We start from the raw sequence: 21,230 nt of genomic DNA on the forward strand, positions 1-21,230 counted from the left end.
TGCCCGACAGCAAAGCACTGAAATTATTGCGTTTTAACGCAGTTCTCAGGGGCCTTCACTAAAATTGAGCTTTCTTTAATTATATGGACACTCAATAGCAGATTTCTGCCGTCGGCGTCGCCGTCGCCGTCGCCGTCGCCGTGAGGTTCCGTATGACGTCAATGGAGATGAAATCGGCGCTGATGATAAGTGGTTCTTGAGGGAAAGGGAAAGGTTGGCGCTATCTTCTGCAGCCCTTGAGGGAGCACGGCTCAGCGCCAATCGGCGCTGCGCGCCGAACGCTGTATGTGCGAGTGAAAGAGCGCGAGGGGCGCGCGCGTTTACGGGGAATGAACGCACGGCGGAGAACAAACGCGCGTTCTGCGCCGTGCTCCTTTTAGGGCTGCAGAAGTAGGCGTCTCTTTCCTCCTTTACAATCACCATATATGTAGAGCAAACGCGCCTTCTACCGACGCGCGAGAGGCCGTGGGGGAGGGGGGGGAGGGAGGCGACGTTTAGCTGCGGCACCAAGTGCCTATTTATATCAGAGGCTCCGGCAACAGTCACCAACGCCGCACGCATTTTGAGCGAACGCGGACAAAACGCCGACGGTGTCGACAACAGTTCTGCGTGTTGCCGGTGCTGCTGCATGTCCAAGTTTATACAGCTGATAAAGCTAATATCATTACTCCGTATAGCTCTCTACAAATTTGCTATCGCAATTGATGCTTCGCCTTTCAGGTGAAACTGCGATTTTTTTTCTTTATTTATTGTTATACTCACCTTTATGGTGCGGGATTGATGCAGCGATGATGCATATAAACATTCAAAAGTTGTGTCTTATAAAGTTGGGAGCAGCAAAGGAAGGTAGCATACAGCGAAGTCACCGCGCAACGAAATAGGTACTTAAACGCTTTCGATTTGTAGATTCACAAGGCCATGGCATAACGTATAAAATGCAGTTATGGTGTTCAACATCCCTAACCTGCACAGCGGCTTATGGGGGACACTGTACGGAAAGGCTCCGGATTAATTTTGACCACCTGAGGAATCTTACCGAGCTCCTAAATCAGGACAACAAGTGTTTCTGCATTCCTCCTTCATCCTAATTTAGGCGTCGTCACTCGGTACGGCTCCAATGAGCCGCCGTTATGGGTATGGCTGATAGTTGGAGACGAAGTTCATCTTGCATATCGTCTAAAGCAACAGTGTAAATGGTGGGCAAATTGAGCATCTATACGACAATGCAATACAAATTTATGTTCGAAGACAAGTCATTTAGGCCAACTATTCTTTCGGCACCTGGAAAATATACAACGTCTGTGATAAAATGTTCGCTTTCGAAGAGTAATAAATTTTTTGTGGCTGTTTTGTCTACGGAAGAGGCATGCACTCTTACGAAATCGCTAGATGCTGACTTAAGGGAACCATGTGCTCGGCAACAAAGCTACGTTGCTGCGCCAGTAACACAGCGACGATTATACTTTCGAAGCACAGTTCGTAAATGCTCGGTGACTTCAAAAAATGGATATTTGTTTATATACATCTAAATGAATTCAGGAATTCCATGCCGCTTTTGTCACAGTGGAACATGCTTTCTTGTATACTGTTTAAGAATGACCAGATACCCAGAAGCACGGGCAAAATAGACCCGATAATGGGATTTTAGAAATGTAAGATATACGAGAAAATCGAAGAAGCTGTTGCGCTTTTCCATTAAGGCGTCTTTGTCCTTCATAGATACCTAGGAGCAGGCTTAATACGTAAAGGTGTTATGTCTCGGTATATTATCATTTTGTCCAAAAGAAAGCTGCGTTCAGTCGCGCTACATCGATGTTAAAGATTTCTTGCTTTGATAAATGCGAAGCATTTCTTGGCGAACATTTGCTACTTTGACAGTATCTATCAAGCCGCCTACGTTTTTGTGCTCTCATGGTCGTTTCGTTAACTTCGTATGTACCAAAATTGGCATACTTTGACAAGAGCATATGACGAACATAAATGATATGTCATGACATGAATATCATGACATGCTTGTCATGTAGGATTCTGAAACAGCCGCCTACGTCATGATGCTCTCATGTCATTTCGTTAACTTGGTAGGTACCATAATTAGTATAGCATGACAACAGTACATGACGAACACAAATGATAGGTCATGACATGAATTTCATGACATGCGTCTCATGTAGGTCATAAAACAGCTGCGTAAAATGACAATAACTCAGCGAAAAAAGATTAACACTAAAAGACCACTGGAATGGGTTCCGACGTGGGCACTAAGTGAAGGCAACACTAAGGGATGATGCTAGAAGTCGTAGTCATGAGCATGACTCAGTGAAAATGAAAATGACTCTGCGAAAAAAGTTGAACACTCAAAAACCACTAAAATGGTTTCTGACGTGGGTACTAAGTGACGGAAACACTAAATCATGGTGGTAGAAAAAATAGTCATGAGCATGACTCAGAAAAATATCAATGACTCAGCAAAATAAAAGATTACACTGAAAAAAGCCGGCAGATCGCACGCCCTGTGGGAGTCGATGTTATGCGAAGCAGTGTGCGGGGAGCCTATACCAATTACACGAAACGACCCTGAGAGTGCCAAGACCTAGCCGGCTCTTTCATGACCTACATGACACGCATGTCATGACATTCATGTCACGAGTCCTCAGGAGTCCCTTTAGCAACGCCTAAGCGACCTTTAAGCGAAAGCCTTAATGTCCTTAATTTCGACCATCCTGCTTTAGTGTTTCCATCACTTAGTGCCCACGTCCGAACCCATTTCAGTGGTTCTTTAGTGTTCATCTTTTGTGGCGATAGCTACATTACGGCAGGTTTTGTCCTCTTCGCTGTCGCCGCACTTTGAGCCGTGGCCGCATTGTGACGTCACACCACGGCACTCGATTCTCCAGCAACTCGGCTCGTCGCGGTCGTTGCGTCACCGCCGCTCCTGCCGTTGGTAAAACCCCTTGATGTTAGAAAGTAGCGACACGCTTTGATCTACGCCGCAACACCCTCGCCGGTGCGGTCAACCTTCTTTTTCTCCCCCTCTTTCGCGGAGGCAGCGCATCCGCCACGCTGAATGGCTGCGGCGCGCGATACTACCCCGTCAGGTGACCCTGACGTCACGAAAACGGCGCGAAACTTGCTTTCGCGCGTCTTCAGTTTCTCGCGCCTGCCATGAGCTGTCCAACTAGTGGTCGCCCTGCCGCTCTGAACGTGCGTTTCCTTGTTTTCCCGTCTTTCCGTGAGAATCTGAGCTTCGTTCTCTGTGGAAATGCCTTCCTGCTGCTCGTTTCGACGCAGCAGCAGGTCAGAGAAAGAGCTAGCATTATTTTCTATTTCCCGAGGAGAACGGAATGTCGTTGGCCGGTTCCGTGGCTCCATAACATCGGGAAAAAGGATTTCGCGCCTTCTAAGCAAGTCGTTCTTTGCGAGGTGAATCTTACAGCTTTCTTTATATTCGTAGGTGAAGTTGCATGGATATTTTAATGCTCTTTGCACATTTAACACGAAAGTGTTTTATGCCGGGGTCCACCAAGACTTCACTGACGTATTTCCGTCACGGAAATACGTCAGCTTACAATGTACACGAACATAATACAAAGAAAGAAACCAGAAGAAAAAGTTCCACAAACATGGAAAATTTGGAAATCGAACCCACGACCTCTCGGTCCGCGACGATAGATCGCCGAGCGTTTAACCCATTGCGCCACAAACGCATTTGACGAGAGCTACACAGACGCGCCTTATATATCTAACACTCCTCCGTGTACCCGCGCTCTTGCTCGGGGCGGTGCCGCCGCCTACGAGCAGAAAAGAGAAATACTGCATTATGACACTAACGCGCACTGACAGTGAACGCTTCGGTGGTCTCAGCACTACGACGCCTCGATGCCAGCATTCGAAGGTACGCTCGCATCAAGAAGCACTACCAACGCCACCTAGGTGGCGTTCACCGTACTCAGCACAGCGGAGCGTGGCCTCCGCAATTAGCTCTGAAAATGTTTCTGAAGTTGATCGCGGAGGCTGCAATTACGACGCGCTGTACGCGCTGATTTGACTCGGTGACGATTCAGTTACGTGCTTTGTCTTGCGCGTTGTATTAGTGTGTCAGTTACGTGCTTCGTCTTTCGCGTTGTGCTAGCGTGTGCAGCGTAGTGCAGCTTCCATATGCACGACGGTTGCTCATGGTCATCGACGTTGGTAGTCGTGATGGAGGAGACGTGCCACCAGGCGTCAGCGTGGGTGCATCAACGCCTAAGGGCGCTTTAGCCACAAAACACCAATAGACATTATATATCAATGTGCAATAAACATTACACTACTTCTGTGAAGACACGTTTCACTTTCGTGTTCTATACCGATTCCTATATAAGAGGGATCAACCACATTTTTTTGTGTTCTCGTGCTTGCGTTTGTTTTCAAATGTATGTAATTTATAAGTTAATGGCTGTAACTCCTATTCTGTAATGGTGTGTGCGTGCGTGCGTGCGTGCGTGTATGTGTGTGTGTGCGTGTATGCATGTGTGTGTGTATGTGTGTACGCGTGTGCATGTATGTGTATGTATGTGTCTGCGTGTGCGTGTGTGAGTACGTGTGTGCGCGTGTCTGTGTGTGTACGCGCCAAGGAGAAATACTTTGTAGTTAACGTGGTACTTTTTTTCTAACCACCCATCGGTCCGGTCCGCAACCTTCGGTGTCGCCTAGGTCATTCTGTAGTTCAGTGCCGTCAGATACGAAATACTGGTAGTGATTTTCATCGTGCGAAAAAGCGTGAATAAGTATTATTTTGTTGAAATAAACAAAACAATTATCTTCTTTCCTGCATATATATATAGGCATATGAACTTGAGTTGGTTAAGCGAAAGTATAAAAATAAGTAATTAACAACCGCCCAATGATATCTTGGCAGCCACCGTGAAGTAAAAAGCCATACGCACGGAGGCGAAGTTACGTATCTGGCATGTATTATTCGCGCATGCTCATAAAGTACAAGGCACGTGCTTCTGATAATCTCCCACAATTCTGATAAACTTCACATCTTGAAGTCTGTAAGTTAATCACCAAGTGCCATAGTCTTAGAAGTTTCCGTGTGAGCAATCAGCCTTTTTTTTTTTTTTTTAGAGACTTAGGGTACTCCCAGAGGTGATGGAATGCAATTTCTTTCGTTTCATAGTGACGGAACACGGGCGCGTCTGTAAAGTTCTTTGTTGGCTGTTTCGCAAACGCAGCACGTATTTTGCACAGTGGCATTCGTACAAAGGCTTTTGGCCCACTAATTTTGGCGAATTCACTTTAAGTAAACTATCACATTTCTCCTTGGTTACTTTCTTTGAGCCTTTTAAGAGCCAGGATTATGAACGAAATTCTCGTTTATACTCTGCACAGCTTATATTATATGCGCCTAATACATCTCCGCGTTAGGGACAACCCAAGTGGCGACGTAGAGGCAAACAGCTCAGCCTCTGCTTGGCACTCATCTTTCGGAGCGCTTGCGCTTGTACTTATCGAAGCGTATTCAAAGAAAAAATGTCGCGACGTTCTACCGGAAGCGTACTTTCGTCATGACAGTTTCACAAGGGTTGAATTCCCATACAACGCTTCAAAAGGCTGAATAAACAAGCGCGCGCATTGATGCTAATGCGACTGCAACGAGCCAAAGGAGGGTTCAGCGTGCCGTGCGCACCGCGCCGGCCCGGGGAGGGGAGAAATCCGAGGAGAATTGAGGAGGAAAGCGCGCGCGCGGAGGAGAGTGTCGCTACTTTCAAGATCAAGGGGTTTTAGCCGTTGGTAAAGCGCCATTGGGCGCTCGCGCGCCTTCTGTGTGACTAGAGTGTACTAGGATATGGTCCATTGTCTAGTACACTCTAGTGTGACGTCACACCACGGGCCTCGATTCTCCGGCAACTCGCCTCGTCGTGGTCGCCGCGCGGCCACCGCTCCTGCCGTTGGGCGCTTGCTGCGCCCTCTGTATGACGTCACACCCCACGCTCCGCAGCTGCTATAACCGGGAGTTTAGAAGGGTACAGCTAACGAGGATTAACCATTATGACGGGCGATTTCAACAAGGACCCGAAACAAGACCCTGCGTTCATTCAAGGCCTGGGAGAACGATATCAACTTGAGGTGAATCAGTTGCAGCCCAGTACCACTACACAGTGGTGAAGTAGTTTGGACCTGGTTCTTCAGCGGAACTTTGATGAGTGTAACTACACCATTCACGATGTGGCCACAAAAGCCCTTTATTTTACGGATCATAGAAGCATATTCATTGGTGTGAAAAATAGTTTTACCCGTTGGTTGACCGCAACGTCTCTACTTTCTTAGTCTAGTGGGAAACACGAAGTTTAACATGTCCAACTACAAGCGAAGCCTAAGCGCAGCCGGGGGTCTGTAGCTATCGCTACTCGACTACGTTTACCCAGAGCTAAACCAGAGGTAATATTTTTTCGCTGAATCATTGTCATGTTAACTCAGTCATGCTCATGACTACGATTTCTACCGCCATCATTTAGTGTTTCCTTCACTTAGTGCCCACGTCTGAACCCATTCCAGTGGTTTTTGAGTGTTAATCTTTTTACTGGGCCATTGTAATGACATACATGACACGCATGTCATACACTCTTGTCATAATAAGCCAATTTTGGCACCTACCAAGTTAACAAAATGACTATGAGAGCACCACGACGTAGGCGGCTCTTTCATGACCTACATAACAAGCACGTCACGACATTCATGTTATGAGAAACCATTTATGTCGATATATGCTCTTGTCATAGTATACCAATTTTGGTAGATACCAAGTTGACAAAACGACCATGAGAGCACAAAGACGTAGGCGGCTAGATAGATAGCTAGATATTGTCAAAGTAGCAAATTTTCGCCAAGAAATGCTTCGCATTTAAAACCACTCGAATGGGTTCGGATGCTGGTACTAAGGGAAGGAAAAGGCTAAAGGTCAATGGTTGAAGCTATAGTCATGAGCATGACTAAGACTTTAGCCTTAAGATCTCTAGGCATTGCTAAAGGGACTCCTGAGGACTCATGACGTGAATGTCATGACATATGTGTCATGTAGGTTATGAAAAAGCCACCTACGTCTTGGCGCTCGCATGGCCGTTTCGTTAACTTGGTAGGCACCTCGCACACTGCTTCGCATAACATCGATTCCCACAGGGCATGGGATCTGCCAGTTTTTGTAGCGAGAGCTACATTTGCCGCATTCTCGCCGTTTCGCTGTGGCCGGTGGCCGCACCGCGAGCTGAGCCGTTGCCTAGCAACCGCCGCAGTTGGCAGCGCCCGCCATCTGGCGTCGTCTGCTCGAGTTACCACGTCGCGGCGACGTGCCGCCGCCGCAGTTGTGTTGCAAGCGTTCGCCGCTTGCATCTGGCATGACGTCAGAGGAGGAGCCGGTGAAACCGCGTTGCAACAGAGGAGGAGCCGGCGTTGCATCTTATAAGTATCAGTAGAAGGGGCGGCTCGGTGGTATTCGTCGGCAAATATGGAAAGTGAGTCTCATGGCCGTTTCGTTAACTTGGTAGGCACCTCGCACACTGCTTCGCATAACATCGATTCCCACAGGGCATGGGATCTGCCAGTTTTTGTAGCGAGAGCCAGGCTTCGCCGTCGGAACGAAACCAAGAGGATGCAGTGAGCCGAGGAGACGGAGAAAGAACGAGCCGCACGAATGGAGAAGCGTGGCCGCAACCTGTCGAAGTCATCGATACGTGGTAGTGCGTACACGTCCTTCTTGGTAACATCGTTCAGGCGTCGATAATAAACACAGAAACGAAGCGTTCCGTCTTTTTTCTTGACCAGAACGACCGGGGAGGAGCAAGGACTGTGCGAAGGCTGAATGACACCATCATCTAGCATCTCCTTGATTTGGGCTTGAATTGCCTCACGTTCTTTCGGCGAGACACGACATGGGGCGTGCGTCATCGGATGTCGTTATTCGGTGCTTCGTGATTGGCCTTTGGCCTACCTTAGTAGACCGAGCGAAGCACGCGCGGAATTCGTTCAAGAGTTCCTGCAGTGCGTTCTTTTGATCTTCCGTAAGCTCAGAGTTTACATCGTTGTCTCTGAGCGAACAGTCGTCTGTGTCCACTTCAGAAGCAAAACGCTCGACGATCTCCGTTGATGGTTCCACGTAGGCGAGGGCAGTGACACGAAAAACGTGCCGATGCTCAAAAGTAAAGTTGGTAAAGAGGACTGCTGTCTGGCTATCACGAAGTTCGACAAGGCTTTGCGCTACACAAATACCTTGGGTCAGCAGCATAGAAAAGTTGCCTTCTACAATGGCTTCACCGCCTTGTAATTCGTCGGACTTGACCGGAACCAAACACTCGCACGCGGCGGTATCGTGATGCTGTCGTCCGAGAAAGTGATGCAGAGCTCGCGGAGGTCAATAATGGCGCCATACTCCCGGAGAAAGTCCATCCCAAGAATTAAATCACGGGAACACTCGCGTAGAAACAGACGAGTGGCGAGAAAAGTCGGCACCGCGAATTTCTACTCTGGCGGTGCATAAGCCAAGCGGTGTGACGACGTGGCCACCTGCCGTACGAACTGGTGCCCCATTCCAGGCCAACGTAACTTTTTCAGAACGCTCGCCAGTTTGCCACTAAGAATAGAGTAATCGGCGCCGGTATCTACAAGTGCACTAATCTTTCTGCCGTCAATCAGCACAGGTATGTCCAGTGAAATCTTGTTCGCGGGAACTGGGTCTGGCGTCATCGTGTTTTCGTTGTTCTGCGGTGGTTGGGACGATACGAGGTCTTCAGCGCGTCGAGTATCAGCGGCCCCGCCTCGGAAGGTCGCTGACGTCAGTTTTTCCGGTGTGGACTTGGTGATCTCCCTTGCGTCGTCCTCGAGATGGTATCACGAGCAGGGAAATATCACCGCGGTTAGGGTGAGCGTGACTGCCGCTGCAATGTGTCCGGCCGGCGCTGCTGGTCGAGAAATTCTGCGATGTCGGGAGGCCTTTGGCCGAACCTAGGTCGAGGCGAATCGATAGAAAAATCCCGCAGTCCGAGTTGCCGGTAGGGGTCGTTGATCGGGTGCTCGTCAAACCTCTGATTTCCTCGCGGGTATTCGGCGGTCGTCGAAGTACGGTAGCGGGGTTGTCGGAGTGGCTTGCACCGCCTGCAACGCGACTGGCGACGCAACATAAGTAGGTGCGAAAGCATGTGTGGGGCTCAGCAATGTTTCTGCGTAAGTCTTGCGTCGTGACTCGCTTGGCAGAGGTGATGCTTCACTGCTGGAAATAGATGCCTGCAGTGCCTGCTGTACTTCGTTGCGTACGACGCTGGCGATGGAGCTGACTGGAGGTGGCGACGTACCGTGCTGCTTCTGCAGCTCGTCGCGAACCACTGAGCGAATCAGCTCGCAAAGCAAGGCGACGTCGCACTCGAAGCCTACCGGCGTATCCGGAGTGCAGGCGGCATTGGACTTGCCGGTTGTACATGTTCGACCGTTGCTGAAGCGTCTTCTCCATCGCGGTGGCTTCGGTGAGGAACTCCGCAACAGTCTTGGGCGTATTCCGAACAAGACCGCCAAAGAGCTGCTCCTTTACGCCTCTCATCAGATGACGCACCTTCTCTTCCGACATGCTCGGGTCGGCACGCTGAAATAGACGCGTCATGTCCTCCACGTACATCATGACGCTCTCGTTGGGTTTTTGAACGCTTGATTGAAGGGCTCGCTCCGCTTTTCCCCGGGGATCGGGGCTGGAGTAAGTCTTCAGTAGCTTGCGCTGGAACTCTAGTCAGGATGACAGGGCACTTTCGCGGTTCATAAACCACGTGCGAGCACCATCCTAGAGGCTGAAGTAGACGTACCTGAGTTTGGCGTTGTTGTCCCACTCGTTACACGCAGCCACGCGCTCGAACTCCGCCAGCCAGTCTTTCACGTCTTCAATTATGTCGCCATGAAAAGCCGTCGGCACTTGGGGGTTCACCACCGTTAGGTAAGTCGGTGTCACCCTTTCCGTAGATTTCGCAGTGGTCGCAGTCATCACTTGCCCCTGGAGGTTTCCAAATTCTGAGGCGAGTCCTCGGATTCGCCGGTTTGTGCGGTGAACTGGAGTCAGCTCCTATTGTGGGGGGAGGTTCTTGCTGCCCAGTAGGGTCTCCTGCATAAGTTGAGCGTACCCAGCAAGCTCCACCAAACTGTCGCGTATACCCTGCTGTAGAATACACGCTGAATGAGGATCCAGGCAAGCGTAAGCGTCGACGCGGCCGAGACGAACCTTGTTCTCTTCTTCTCCAGTCCCCTTGCTGTGCCGCACCATGTGGCAATATATATATATATATATATATATATATATATATATATATATATTATATATATATATATATATGGCCTGCCCAGCTCCATTTTTGCCGCTTAATGTCAGCTAGAGTATCGGCTATCCCCGCTTGTTCTCCGATCCACAACGCTCTCTTTCTCTCTCTGAACGTTAGGCCTAAGCATTATTCGTTCCATCGCTCTTTCGGCAGGCCATGTAATGCGTAGGATGGATAACCGGTGGACCATTAGAGTTACAGAATGGATACGAAGAGAAGGGAAGCGCAGTCGAGGATGGCAGAAAACTAGTTGGGGTGATGAAGTGAGGAAATTAGCAAGCGCGAGTTGGAATCGGCTAGCGCAAGACAAGGGGTTATTGGAGATCACAGGACATATGTCCAGCAGTGGACATAATAGAGGCTGATGGTGATGATGCTATATATATATATATATATATATATATATATATATATATATATATAAAATCCCAACCTTGCGCGTATCTTCGCTTTACACACACACACACACTGTGGGGTCTCACACGTGCTCTTGGGACAAAGGAACAACATAGTAGTGCAAACAATCAAAAGGGCATTTATTGCACATATTGCACATCAGCTACGGACACACAACGCCATCTATTGAGCAATTCATAAACTAGAGGTGGGCTACATACTACTACTACTGCTACTACAGAGGGAACGACCCACACCCTAAGGAGCCTCGCCCCTAAAGAACCTTGCTCTCGGTCGCACAACGCTTGGAACAGCGAAGCTAGGCGATCGTAGCCCAGCATTTTCCGGAAGTGCGCGCGAACTTTTAATCTTATTAATCATGATGATCATAAATTATTTTTTTGCGTCTCGGACTTGCGACCGTCATTGCCCGTTGCATAGCACAGCTTGCAACACCGACACCGCGTTCCAATGCCGACATCACGTTCCAATGCCAACCCCGCGTTTCAGGAGACCCGCTCCGTGAATGCATCTCTCTCTCGCTCTCATAGCGCGCAAAACCTCTTCACCTCGCAGAGCACGAGCATACGAACGCGCCAGCTGTGGTCGAAGGCAACACTCGAACGCATTCATACGGTTCGCATAAATCATAGTTTCACACTATAAATCATAGTCTAGTGAGAAACTCTATGGCATAAATGCAAGCTCTGCAGGCGTGGCTGTATAGCCTAGTGGTTACGACGCTCGCTTCGGGACAGGGGTACGCGTGTTCCAATCCCCCTCGGCAAGAACGTTTATTTTCTTTTCTGTCTTGGTAGTTTCTTGTTACGCACCACACATTACGGCTGGCTTAAACAGCTTCGCTGTTAAAGCTTTTATCTAGGGACCTTAGCTGCTCGACGACATCAACCGGAGAAATGGCAGTAGTCAGCACATTACTGAATGGAAGGTAGATGGCGCTACCTTTAGATGCGACGTAGGGAGCCTACATGCAAGCGCTGTTTTAAAACAGCGCTTGCATGTAGGCTCCCTAATGCGAAGTATCTTATGCTCGGGGCTATGTCACTCCCTCCCTACCTCCCTCCATCCATCCAACCGCCGTGCGTCCACACCCCTACTGGGCATGCGCATCCTCCTCCCCCTCCTCTCCTTGTCTCATCTCCTCTCCTCTCGGCATTCATGCGCATCCTCCTCCCCCTCCTCTCCTTTCCTTGTTTCATCTCTCCTCTCGGCATTCCTCCTCTCCTCTCCGGATTGCGCAACGAATGGCCACATCTGCGGCTCCGCGCGCGGTAATGCGAAGCAGCTTAGGTTAGAGACGCGACGGTAGGCGCCCCAGAGGCATCGGCAACAGTCGCACCGAACGCGGGCAAAACGCCGACGGCGTCGACAACAGTTCGGCGCGTTAACGATGCTGCTGCATGTCCAAGTTTATACAGCTGATAAAACTACCTTGAGTCGACCCCATGGCTGCTTCGCATACTACTCAGCGTTCCCCTACGAGAAGATGGTGTAATTTTTTCTACATGTTGCCAGCTATCTGTGGATTTCGTCTGAGCGCGGGCGTAGCGGTTACCGGTTCTTTGTTCTGGCTGCGCGGCTTATAACCTGTGTGATGCGAAATTGCGACAACATATCATAAGAGGTCAAGCGTCCTCCAAATTTTTTATGTGTGGCGTAAGGCTCAAATAACATCCGCACGCGGCCGCATAAAGCATTTGTATGCAGCGTACCGGTGGCATTTATAATTGCTACTGTATACGGTCACTGAACAGTTACATAGCTTTTGATTCAGTTTCCCAACTAATGAGTTAATCTTCGTATGTTTTGAAGTAGACTTGAGGTGTGGTACATTTAGTTTAAACATTGCATTTGCTAACATGATAAGATCCACCTGTTGTTGATGTTGATGTGTTCGTGCAGGTTGCCTGAAGTCACCATGGTGAACATTTTGGGCTACATCAAAGTCCTCGTCAACAGTACCGACACCACAATTATCAAGGAGCAGACCAGGTAGCGTCCGCTGAGTAGCTCCGTGAAGAGCACAAAAAACGCTTCCGCCAAGATTTTACGTGGAAAGATACAGACGAGAGGAAGTATACATAAAATAGACAAACGAATAGCAATAACTGACTAAAAAGTGACAGGTCACGTGAGCGAAAGATCGCCGTCAATCAATGGTGCTCACGGTCCATAGCAATATTAGCGGCTGTATGGAACTTCTGAAATCTATAAATTTTCGTCAGGGGCAGCGCGATCCAACAGATTATTGCTAGTTATTTGACGATGGTGAATTTTATGTTTTGAGCAGAGCTTTTAAAGCTCCGTTTGCATCTTGGCGGACAGTCAGGGTCACGCAGTGATCTTGGTGGAGTGACAGTCGACACCAGACCTTTTATTTATTCTCATCTAATATATTGTCACGTAGTAGCGACGTTGAAAAAAACAGTCGCAAAACTGTGAATGACGAAACGGACTTTTTATTGGGCGAACCTGTGCCCACAAAAGCAAGTTGCACTCGAAGCACAACGATAGCGGCGAACATAGTCGGCGATCGTTGAAATCTGATCCGTGGCGAAATGCGACGGCTTCTATACACGAGTCATCGAAGGTTCCAGAATAATCCCTGGTGCCCGCGTGTCTTCCAGGAAGTACTAGACACACCCGCCGTGGTTGCTCAGTGGCTATGGTGTTCGGCTGCAGAGCACGAGGTCGCGGGATCGAATCCCGGCCGCGGCGGCCGCATTTCGATGGGGGCGGAATGCGAAAACACCCGTGTACTTAGATTTAGGTGCACGTTAAAGAACCCCAGGCGGTCCAAATTTCCGGAGTGCCCCCCTACGGCTTACCGCATAATGAGATCGTGGTTTTGGCACGTAAAACCCCATAATTTTTTTTTTTAATAGTAGACAATTCGCGTCGCTCATACAATAAGATTACATAAGCAGGCGCGTTTTGTGCCTAGCGATAGCGTTTAACATTTGTTAGCCGGTGAAAAGCGGTCACCGGTGAAAGATAAACATATACACGTGCCAATATACATACATGCAATGCGAAAAACCTTGCAAAGGAGGAAAGTGTTTTGTTAAATGCGAAGCATTTCTTGGCGAACATTCGCCACTGTGGCAGTATCTATCTCGTCGCCTACGTCTTGGTGCTGTCATGGTCTTATCGTCAACTTGGTATTTACCTACATTGGCGTACTATGACAAGAGTGTATGCCGAACATAAATGATAGGTCATGAGATGAATATCATGACATGTGTGTCAGGTAGGTCATGAAACAGCTGCATACGTCTTCGTGCTCTCATGGTCGTTTCGTTAACTTGGTAGGCACCACAATTGGTATAGTAGGACAACAGTGTGTGACGAACACAAATGATAGGTCATGACATGCGTGTCATTTAGATCATAAAACAGCCGCCTAAAATGACAATGACCCAGTGAAAAAACATTACCACTCAAATACCCCTGAAATGGGTTCGAACGTGGGTACTAAGTGAAGGCAGCGCTAAATCATTATGCTAGAAGTCATAACTCATAAGTCATGACTCAGCAAAAATGACAATGACTCAGCGAAAAAAGATTAATACTCAGAAACAACTGAAATGTGTTCTGACGTGGGTACTAAGTGAAGAAAACACTAAAGGATGGTGGTAGAAGTCTTAGTCATGAGCATGACTCAGAAAATGACAATTACTCAGTAAAAAAAAAAAAGATTAACACTCAAAAACCAATCGAATGGGTTCGGATATGGTACTATAAGTGAGGGACAATGCTAAACGTCACTGGCTGAAGCCATAGTCATGAGCATGGCTAAGGCTTATGCCTTAAGGTCTCCTAGGCGAAGGGACTCCTGAGGGCTCATGACGTGAATGTCATGACAACGTGCGTGTCATGTAGGTTATGAAAAAGCCGCCTAAGTCTTGGTGCTCTCGTGGTCGTTTCGTTAACTTGGTAGGCTCTTCGCACACTGCTTCGCATAACTAGGATTCCCACAGGACGTGGAATCTGCCGGTTTTTTTTTTTTTCTATCATGACACATCCTTTTCTCTTTCTTTTTTTTCAGCTATGGGATCCCAAGCGTCACCACCGGGTGCTGCCTCCTGGCATGTGGTAAGATATATTTCGTTATAAGCGTTCCCTTTTGTAGCTGACTGTGGTGAGTGCAAGAAAACAGTAACCAGACTAATTTTATCAATGTTCTACGCATATGTGCACCAGACTAATGTTATCTATGTTCTACGCATATGTGCCGTGTGACCAAGCGAGGCTTTTCGTGTTTCAAGCGGGCCGGGTTTGGCGGGAGGGTAGTACCTGTTTCAAAGAGAAATCCTGACAACATACGACAAACAGCTAACGATATTCAAATATGTGCACGTATATGCATACCTGCAAATCAATCTGCAGCGACGTTTACGTGAAGTGAATATTTAAAGGTTATATATACAGTGAATGCGACACGTTCAATATTGGTAATTTTACCCGGGGAAATGTCTAATGTCACATTATCTTTATGTTTATATTTTACAAATGTCACAACAATTTCCTGCAATTTCGATGTTTATGCGCCAGACAACTCGCAAGAAACGCCGAATTATGTAAAACACCAAATCACACGAACAGTGGTGTGGTTGATGCATCCGTGTCGTTGATGAAGATGAAGGTGCTCTTAATTGAATTCTGAGCTTTTACATGCCAAAACCACAATACGATAGACCTCTCCTGGTGTACGTCACACCGCGCCTGCGACGTCACAGCGTGACGTCTCCTGCGCATGTGCATTGACCCTGGTTGGCAAAACACAGCCGCCGCCAGTTTTCTGCGTGCTGCAGTCGCGCTGTGTTTGGTGCAGGTGAGCGCCACGTGGACGTGTTTTTTTTTTCTTTTTTTTTCTTTTTTTTTACGTGAACTTCCATAATTCTCTTACCAGCCCGGTTGTCAGTATTGTGTGTCGGAAAACATCGGCGTTGGGTAAACTGCGTGAAGAAAAGCTGGCGATGCTGGCCTTTTTATTTGCGGACGTGAATCACGTGGTTGTCTGTGATGGATTGTGCGATGAAGAATATCCGCTTTTCCTTAGAAGTGTACCCCCGCAAGTAATGGTTCATGCACGTCCCCGTAAACAAGAAAAAGCCGGTAGATCCCACGCGTTGTGGGAATCGATGTTATGCGAAGCAGTGTGCGAGGAGCCTACAAAGTTACCGATACGACCATGAGAGCATCACGACGTAGGCGGCTTTTTCATAACCTACATGACATGTATTTTTTTTATTTATAGATACTGCGATCTCTTTCAAGATCTTAGCAGGATGGGGACATACAAGTTCACTCATACAAACTAATGTGATGTATGTGATGACATTCACGTCATGAGTCCCCAGGAGTCCTTTTAGCAACACCTAGGAGACCTTAAGGCGAAAGCCTTATCCATGCTCATGATTATGGCTTCAACCATTGACCTTTAGCCTTTTCATTCACTTAGTACCACATTCGAACCCATTCGATTGATTTTTGAGCGTTAATACTTTTTTGCTTAGTCACTGTCATTTTTTCTGAGTCATGCTCATGACTAAGACTTCTATCACTGTCCTTTAGTGTTTTCTTGACTTAGTACCCACGTCAGAACACATTTCAGTGGTTTCTGAGTGTCAATCTTTTTTCGCTGAGTCATTGTCGTTTTTGCTGAGTCATGCTCATGACTATTTCGTCTACCACCATTCTTTAGCGTTTCCTTCATTTAGTACCCACGTCCGAACCCATTTCCGTGGTGTCTCATTTCCGCGTTCATTACTTAACGAGGGCTCAAATCCGGCAACATAATGCCTTCAGGTAGCATATGTAGGTTTATTGACCAGTTGCCTTCACCCCCCCCCCCCCAAAAAAAAAAAAAAAAAAAAATCACGTACTCGTGACGCCTGCGGCAGAAAGGATGTTCCACATCCGACGCCATGGTTTGTGATTGGTGGCGCTAGCTAACACTTCCAGGGTTAATTCTAGTGTATAAGACATAAATACCCCAGAAAGTGGATGGGAAAGCGGCGCCGCTGTAGCTCAATGGTGAGAGCATCGCACGCGTAATGCGAAGACGTGGGTTCATTCCACACCTGCGGCCAGTTGTTTTTGCATTCATTTTCACTAATGTTATCATTTCTTTAATTGAAGTAGTAAGTACAAATAATTTCCCCTATGTTGTCCTTGGTGTCACTGTTTGTTGGCTTCTTATGATTAATAAAAATCGGGCCCCCCCTCGGTTTCCTTTCTTCTCGTTCATATATATATATATATATATATATATATATATATATATATATATATATATATAGTAAGCACCAGTAGAAAATACCTTATCAAAAATGTTGCTGCACCTGTAATCAAATGCACTATAATTTCATTCTGTGAATAAATATAGGGAGAAAAAGTCACCTTTTCCGTACTGCTTTGTCGACGCTATATCACTAGAAATCTTGTATATGCCTAAACGCATGTATGAAGGTACCTTATAGTTTGCAGAAGCATCACACCTTCCCAAAGGGGCCCTCCGAGCCAAGTGCACGGTGGTGACAGGCAATTCTCGAGTGTCGAGATCACCGATACAGCCTATGATTTTTTAAAGTCATGCACGAATTGGAACCTGAATATTGTGAGCGCCATTTATTTCCAATTTTGTCTCCAATTAAACCATCTATTTGCGTAAAAGATACCTTGCGAAGTGTATAGATGGGTCATGTAGTACTCGAGATTGGTGCTACCTTCATACAGCTTCAATTTGAAAATGCTGACTTTGACGCCATGCCTTTTCTCTCATTACCTGCAGTGGTGGCGCTCGTGGCCTTTTGGGTCGCGACCGAGGTGCTCAGCTGGTTCGGTTTCACCAGGAGCGGTGTTCGTGCTAACAGCTGCGCTGCAAAAATCCAGTCTTTGATGGGCGATGTTCCGAAAGATGGCATCTTTGCCAGATGCCAAAGCTGGGGGCGGAAAGGTGTACCACTACCGATCAGATTGGGGATAGTGATTGCGTCGTTTGTGGCTACTCTGTTGTACGGATGCTAAGCAACATGAGTGGTGCACTCAATAAAATTCTCGCGCGTGTTTTTGGTGACGTTGTATGCCGTCTTTTTTTTTTCTTTTTTTGCATTTTTTCGCAACCATATCTACGCATTTTAATAAAATACCAGTTGAGAGTTTGCGCTCATGTCGCCCGCACCTTCATTTCCTAACCTGTTTATGGCACAACCTCCAGCATGTGTAGACACTACTTGAACTCGGAGCAGTCTTAGAAGGTACGAGTGATTACTAAGGAAACAAAGAGGGGCTGGGGAGTCCACTGCAACAGACTATATTCCATCAACGAATGGAGTGTTGATCTGAAAAAGAAATAAGTGCACTCTCAAAAAAAAAAAAAAAAAAAAAGCTAAGGGTAGCAAAAATTTAGTAGCCGTAGTTGGTACTACCTGCGATAGGCCTAAATTTACTAACCTTTTGCTACCTATTTACCAGCCTAAGTGGTCATTGCAGGTGCACTGTCTCTTAAGTTCGTAAAATCTAATTACGAAGTTAGTAAAATTGATTAGGCCGTTGCCTATTATGCCGCGTTGTTACAGATTTGTGCAAAATATAAATTAGCTATATACTGTCGACGTGGATCACAAGAACTGGGATAGCGTTCTTCCTTTCGTAACCTTCGCCTATAATACCGCCGTTCAAGAAACCACAGGATTTACTCCTTTCCGCTTGCTTCACGGCCGCGAGGTTACCACAGTGTTAGACGTAATGCTTCGATCTGCCCGACGCCTTCTCATCTACCACAGTGAATGCTGACCAATATGCTCAGCGTACAGAGGAAGCTCGTCAGCTAGTTCACCTGCGCATTCGCTCTCAGCAACACTACGACGCTCACAGGTACTTCTGCCACAGAGAAGTTACCTACCACCCCGGTGACAAAGTATGTATCTGGAGTCCCGCCCGCCAATGCGGGAGGTCAGAGAAGCTTCTCCGTCATTATTTCGGGCCTTATCGGGTTCTTCAATGCCTGAATGACGCTAACTGCAAAGTTCTTCCAGAGAGCACCACGCGATGTTGCCGCCCTACACCACAACCGGACATCATCCACGTGGCTAGGATGAAGTCATATTACGCACACTGATCACCCTCCCCTACCTTCCCTACTTCGAATGCATCGAGCCGATGCTTTTGAGGGGGGGGGGGGGGGGGGGAGGGGTATGATTACACGTAAATTCAATGCGTCTCCGCTTGTTGTGCGGTTACAGTTTGCGCTTTACTTTGTGCGCCGCGGAGGATTCGGTGAAGAGAGACGCAGATGGCGAAGAAGACGCGCTGCTCGATCGGAGCTGTTCTGCTGTGTGGCCAGCTGTTGCTTGTCGTGTTATTACTGTGACTATATTCAATACGTTGGATTAGCAATTACATGATACACCTTCGGGAACAAATGCGCAGCCAGTATAGTCTGGAGAAATTTACGTCCATAACTTCTACTATTTATCCTAATTCTACATAGGTGCTTTGCGGAGGTACAAGTGCTCCCCCCAAGGTACTTTGCTAACGCGGTAGTCCATGGTCTAGTGGGTAGAGCACGGGGCTGCTGTCGTGAGGGAACGTGGTTCGAAACCAATCGTCGGACCAACTTGGGTCACTGGGTGTGTGACATTGCATGGGTGCCCCTTTTTAATGACAAAAACAATTCTTTAAAATTTACGCTGTGGTAGACAGTATCGAACCCTCGCATATATATCCAGATTATCTCTTATATTCTCTTGCACTTCCAGGTACGCCTCGAGTGAAGGTTGTCCATGTATTCTCGATGCCATCGAACACGGGTGGTTTTCCTAGGCTCATTCTTTTCTGCGTTGTGAACCCGATGCGTTCGGCTTTTTGCTCGTCGCCACTGATACGTCGCGTCTGGTGCAATAAATAACTACATGGTGAACGTTTAAAAATGGAACGTTTATTGCGTGCTCTCAAGGGGTACATATAGAAGGTTGGTGACGTAAGCGTCACGTGCTCAGATTCCCCGATGAGAGAGAGAGAGAGAGAGAGAGAGAGAGAGAGAGAGAGAGAGAGAGAAACGAGTAGGGAAAGGTAGGGAGGTTAACCAAGGACGTGCCCGGTTGGCTACCCTACGCCACTGTTCCTGGATGAAGGTCAGCCGATGCCTCTAGGTTGCCAGGCGCAGACACATCAGTTACCGTTGCAGATTACTTTGTTCCAAAGTTAAAATTGCTCGTGACGTTTCCGCAAATATATAGCCAATAGCCGTACGAGGTCGATATGGGGACATCATGGGCAGTTTCTATGGCGGGGATTAGACGGAGCCGTAGGAAAGCATATGACGGATCTTTGCAGTGATATTGTGCGCTCCTCGCTGCATAGAAGTGAGTAATATTTGGCTTAGCTGTTCACAAAAGCATAGTCTTGCGTCTAGTGCTATTTACCATTCTCAAGAAGCGTTGCGAGGTTCCTCTGAAAGTATGTTTTAAGCAATGATGGACCTCTTTTACAATTGAAAGGCCGGCCTCTTAGCAAGGTATATTGCAGGCATAATGTCATACTGTAGGCCTTTGCAATAAGCGCTTAAAATGACACATAATAATAAGTTAAAATGGCACATATGCTCATAAGCACATAAGTTAATAAGTTAATAAGTTAAAATGGCACATATGCTCTCTTGAAAAATTCATGGGTACCAGAAGGGGCCTTGTGCATCTGGTCCTCGTTTTAAAGGTGACTGGAGTAGGCTCTACTTTGGTGGTAACATGCATTGCAAGAAAGCGGATTCACCTATTACGAAAACTGCGCTCTTAGTAGCGGTTCCATGTAAGGGTCTTAAGCTCTTGTAGCCTCAATTTAGCGTAGGGCATAAACAATTCTTTCGCTGTCGCTTTTTCTAATCTGCTTATGAGGAAGCCACACGACATTTACACATGTCAGAATTTTAGGAACGAAGTTACGGCTACGTCGCGAAAACGCGACAACGGGTCATAATTCATCAGAACATGCCTATTTCAAACACACTTCACAACTCCTTTCTTGGAGCTCGGGAAACTTGTATCTCAGTTCTTGTGAAAAAAATGAAACATTAGAATTTTTGTTAATACATAGATGACTTTTGCACTTTGTACAAAAATAAACAGGTTGACCTTCGCAGCCGGGCATTTTGCACCGCTGTCGTTGTTGGGCAACTTCAGGCCAGTGGCCAATGTTGTCGTGACGGACTTGAACATTAGGAAGAGAAGCTGCTAGTCCTCTTCTTCTTTTCAAGCTCTGGTTCTACGGAAAAAGACAGCCGACCCTTCTTCCTCATCGTGTCCTTGTTTTGAGCACAGAGGCAGCTGGCTAGAGAAATCTTGAACGATAAGAGGTCTAGTTGCTCTTTCTTTGGGATCGCTAGAGCATCGCAATCTCTGCGGTAGGGAAGCCAGCTGCTCATAACAGTCATATCAACAAAATCAAAAAAAAAAAAAATCTCAGGTAGAATGTTTTTCG

The 21,230-nt window shown here is 47.3% G+C and overlaps 1 protein-coding gene across 1 annotated transcript in view; it reads left to right on the forward strand.

The window, feature by feature from the left end:
* The window catches only part of LOC125944101 (uncharacterized), a 52,006-nt gene extending 34,092 nt beyond the window's left edge, over positions 1-17,914 (forward strand). The window contains exons 5-7 of the mRNA XM_049664016.1: positions 12,651-12,740; positions 14,797-14,843; positions 17,545-17,914. Coding sequence (XP_049519973.1) covers positions 12,651-12,740; positions 14,797-14,843; positions 17,545-17,780 — 373 coding nt within the window. The 3' untranslated portion in view covers positions 17,781-17,914. The remainder of the gene's footprint in view (positions 1-12,650; positions 12,741-14,796; positions 14,844-17,544) is intronic.
* The last annotated feature ends 3,316 nt before the right edge of the window (positions 17,915-21,230 follow it).

Source organism: Dermacentor silvarum, chromosome 3, assembly GCF_013339745.2.
Source record: "Dermacentor silvarum isolate Dsil-2018 chromosome 3, BIME_Dsil_1.4, whole genome shotgun sequence".
Classification (NCBI taxonomy): domain Eukaryota; kingdom Metazoa; phylum Arthropoda; class Arachnida; order Ixodida; family Ixodidae; genus Dermacentor; species Dermacentor silvarum.